Source organism: Polyodon spathula, unplaced genomic scaffold, assembly GCF_017654505.1.
Source record: "Polyodon spathula isolate WHYD16114869_AA unplaced genomic scaffold, ASM1765450v1 scaffolds_1700, whole genome shotgun sequence".
Taxonomy (NCBI): Eukaryota; Metazoa; Chordata; class Actinopteri; order Acipenseriformes; family Polyodontidae; genus Polyodon; species Polyodon spathula.
In genome coordinates this window covers 11,955-16,370 of record NW_024473176.1, presented here as the reverse complement: position 1 = coordinate 16,370, position 4,416 = coordinate 11,955, and the positions used below count along the sequence as shown (strand labels likewise).

At 43.4% G+C, this 4,416-nt stretch overlaps 1 protein-coding gene across 1 annotated transcript; it reads right to left on the bottom strand.

Moving 5' to 3' along the window:
* Positions 1-5: 5 nt before the first annotated feature.
* On the bottom strand, positions 6-3,929 carry LOC121310055 (heterogeneous nuclear ribonucleoprotein L-like; the record flags this gene model as incomplete). Its single annotated transcript, XM_041243261.1, has 7 exons — positions 3,826-3,929; positions 2,782-2,900; positions 2,328-2,544; positions 1,857-1,942; positions 1,559-1,655; positions 574-646; positions 6-58 (listed from the first exon to the last, which is right to left on the bottom strand). Coding segments are annotated over exons 1-7 (684 nt in total), but the record flags the coding sequence as incomplete, so codon positions are not given.
* Positions 3,930-4,416: the final 487 nt, after the last annotated feature.

Sequence of the window (4,416 nt, the reverse complement as noted above, 5' to 3'; positions counted from 1 at the left end):
ACCGCAGAGTGGAAGGCAGAGGGGTGATGACCTAACAAGGCTGGCCTGGTCTGTGCTTCTGAAATCACAAACGTCACCGAATTATGGCTCTGGACCCAAGAACAGGGAATTATTGATAAACTGTGCGTTCATCTTTATATAGAGGGGAGGGAATGGAGTCGTGATACAGACATCAGTGTTATCCATTAGTAATGCTGCGCATTGTAAAACTTAATTAACAATTCATTAATAAACTGGGGAAAGTCTTTGGTACTTCAGCAGTGAATAACATCTACAGCTCTGGCCAAATGTTCCACATCACTCTATAGAACAAACTCATTTGGCTTCACAAAGCCAAAGGAAACCTGCTGAATAATGTCACGTTAAAATATTTAATAACATACCGCTTTGTAGTTTTCCATACTGGAAAAACTGGACACGTTTGCGATATCATTTTTTTTTGATTACAGGATGTTAAATAAAAGATCTCAATAATGTTTATGTATTTTTTAAAATTACGTCTCAATCCTAGAATTGCAGGAGCTGCAAAGCGTTTGCCAGTAGCTGTAACTGTAGGTGGAAGGAGAATCTGACCTGCTTTGTAGAAGGGAGGGATGGTGTAATCTCGCGTCTCGCTGTCGTTCTTCAACACAGTGAGTTTTGATGGCTGGCGAGAGAGGCAGACTCAATACAAGAGCTTCGATGAAAGCAGCGTTGGAGATTCGACATTATCTTGAAGTCCTGAGCACTTCCAATAAATACTGTACATCTTTTAATGCTAACTCATGGGGCGTGCATGAACCACAGCCTTATATTTGAACTGTAATGTTACTTTGAACTACTGTGCAAAATATCGGGCTTACAATAAAAATAAAAACAACAATTATTCTTATTTGGTTTACTGACCACAAACAACATGGGTGTGAGGCAAATAAACATAGAAACAGAACATACATATATACACTGCTGTGCAAAAAGTCTCAGGCTTGTTGCATTGTTCTACTCTGATGCATTATCAGCAATTTACTCAAAGCCTCCTCTAGAGTTTTCTACTATTATAACAACCTTGACTTGCATAAAGAAGGAAACACATTGAGTGAAATCGCTCGCATCGCTCCATTTTCAAGGTGTGGCATCCGAAGCATAATCAACAAGTACAGAGAAACACCATCTGGAATTGACAAACCCAGGACTGGAAGACCCACAAAGCCATCTATCAAGGATGAGCGATACTTGAAGATAATATCCCTCAGGAACAGAAAGAAGGCAAGCATTGAATTGAGAACAGGACTGGCAGAAGGCACAGGTGTCGTTGTCCATCCATCAACCGTACAAAGCACCTTTGACCATTGTTCCATAGTTCAATTTCTGTGTTCTTGTGCATATTTCAGCCTTCTAGTCTGGTTCCGCTTTCCTAACAGAGGTATTCTTACTGCAACACATCCTTTAAGTCCTGATTTGAAAACACTAGTGGAGGCTTTGAGTAAACTGTTGATGCTCATAATGCATCAGAGTAGAACAATGCAACACGTCTAAGACTTTTGCACAGCTGTGTATATACGCAATGTGCTGCTGGTACCTTAGCAAACTCGATCCGCAGTGAACAGCACCCAGAGAAGAGTTCTGCACCCTGAAGGACCGCTCTCACTGCCTGGGCCGTCTCCACACAGTCAAACCTGCAGACTGCTGTTAAGAAGAACCTTGAATCCGGCCTGGTTTCCAATCACAGTTAGAAACTCACACTAGCCCTGCTGCTGCTGCTGCACCCAGTCCTGGGGTTCAGAACTCCGCTCAATGAAGAGCTGTCCTCTGATTCACACATTTTCTCACACACCTTATTAAACAGACATAAAATGGACAGTGTTTGTAAAGGATATTCCACCAGGGCTTGGAGACCGTTTCTTCGGAATATAACAATCCTCAAGACTTCACCGTAAGGACAGCAGATCAGATACAACATGTCCTGAAAAACAAAACCCACTATCACTTCGTGGGCAGATCAGCCCATACCAGGGGTGGAAGCAAGACTCCCGGTGCATAACAGTGTGATCCATTCCTGGTTTTACTGTGTTTAATAAGACACACTGGAGCTTGTTGCCTGTACACTGTGGCTGATCAAGCTCGTAGTAAAACCTGGAACGGGTGAAACTGCTATGCAACAGGAGTCTTATTCCCATCCCTGGTGCAGCAGCCTAAATCATATCTGAAGCAGCAGGATTGCACTGACAATATAAACTTGTAGTGCCATTGAAATATGCAGTCCTGCTGAGATATGCAGTCCTTTTGAAGGGACGAAAACCCCAGCATTGATGAGAACGGAAAAGGGGTTGCAGCCTGCAGGCACTCACAGTGGTGACGGGGTAAAGCGGGTTCAGCACAGTGAAGAGCAGGACGTTGTTGGGGTCCCTCCCGCTCTCCGGCCTCTCGGTGATCTGGCTGCTGGTGGAGAAACTCATGAAGACCTGCTGTCCGGAGAGAGCGACCTCTGCCTCCACACAGTCCTTCGCGGCCGACAAGCTCTCAAACTCCACCAGGGCTTGATTCCTGGGCAGCAGACGGACATTACTGTAGAGGACAAACACACTCGCTGTTGAGTGGAACCTCAGAGTTACGAACACCCAACTTCGGAAGAGACCGATAGCCGAAAGTGTAGAGTACAAATCAAAGGAGGTTGTGAGGAGGCTGTATAAGGCACTGATGAGATGAAAGGCAGTGAAATGCCTATTTTAATAGGTGGCCAGTGCAGATTTCCTCTGCATTGTTGGCTAACACGGTCAATGTGGACCCAGGTTCTACCCATACCTGACTGCTCCAAACTCCTGCAGAGCCCCCTCCAGCTCCCGCTCCGTGATCGAGTCCAGCAGCCCCCGCACGTGCACCACCGGAGAGGGGTCCCCTCTGCGATGATCCCCCGCGGAGTGCTGGGGAGAGAGCATCATTGCTAACCAGGGTCGTGTGTAAGAGTTAAGGGATGCAGGATATGTAATCGTAAATGCTCTGTGTTAACGCTCTTATAAAAGTCAAGCAAACAGACACACCCATTGCAGCAACGCAGTCTGATAGCTCCCTGCGATTAGCACAGCGCTGTAGCACACCTGTATGCATTACGTATGAATCTATTTATATAGGGAGAGGTTACAGGACGACCTGGGAAAACTGAAATTGTCAAGAGTTTTTATATATATTATATATATATATATATATATATATATATATATATATATCGCTGTCGAAACTGCGCAGCTGCCAAAACATTCCCTTGCAGGAAACACTATCATTGATGTACGTTTTAAACACGTCACTTGGTTTCACTTTCTGGTAACAATAAATGCGATTTAAACGTTATAGTTATTGTAACTTCTACCCCTTGGTTAGCCATTTTAAATATATAACCTATACTTGTTAAATTGTCTCGGTTTTGATATTGTATTTACATATTGTTTCATCAAGTACAGAAAACTGCAGCCGTGTGTTCTGCAACTTGACTTCAGAGTTATTACGGTAAGCGCCATTCAAAAATAAAACAGGTTTATGTTTCGCTTAGTTTAATACTTACGTGTACATCACCTGCATAAATGGTTACAGCTGATACATTTGTTCTAATCTGTTTCTGGTACATTTAACACGGTTTGATTACACGACAACATAAAGAAAACGATGCATTGTGATCACCTCCAATAAACACACCTCGACGTTTCATTTTGGAACGACTGTGATATATTATATACGTCAGTGAATTGAAGAAAAACATTTGGTGACCCAAAATGTACACTTCTTTTTTTTTTTATTTAAATGATCTGACTTCCCGAGCGCTGCTTTCTAGCCCTGTTGAGATAGTTACCGCACCTTGCTCGGAGTTGCCTGGCTGCTTTCCTCTCTCTCCATCTGCTCAAACTTTACGCACGCAGCTACAAAACTTCCTAACAGTTAGGTGGATTCTGAGTAAACCACGTCACGCTGCACGTTATAGCAGCTGTAAGCGAACACTGTTGAGCTGGCATTGTTTGCGTTGGCAGGCTGAACGGGTTATTTGTGAATGAGGGAGCTTTGCTTGGAACTGCAAGGTGATTCAGAGACGTGTTGAACTACTTGAAAAAGCAATTATCACCTCTGACAAGAACGTGAACTGCAGGGAGGGCCTGCTTACAGTCAAGGTGCTCCATTTTACAAAAGCCAGTAATCCAGGATGCCAGTAAGATACATTTCTGGGTTTTCACTGTGAGTTTTAATAATAAGACACACCTGAGCTTGTTACCTGGAATGTGGCTGATCAAGCTTGTATTAAAGCCTGGAATGGGTGAAACTGCTATGCAATAGGAGTCTTATTTCCGTCACTGAATATCTGTTGTAGACAACATCAAGCCTTGACACCTGAAAATGCTAAACATCCAATGTTTGAAAAACTGATTTGAAACTTCAGAAATTGTACGTACATGC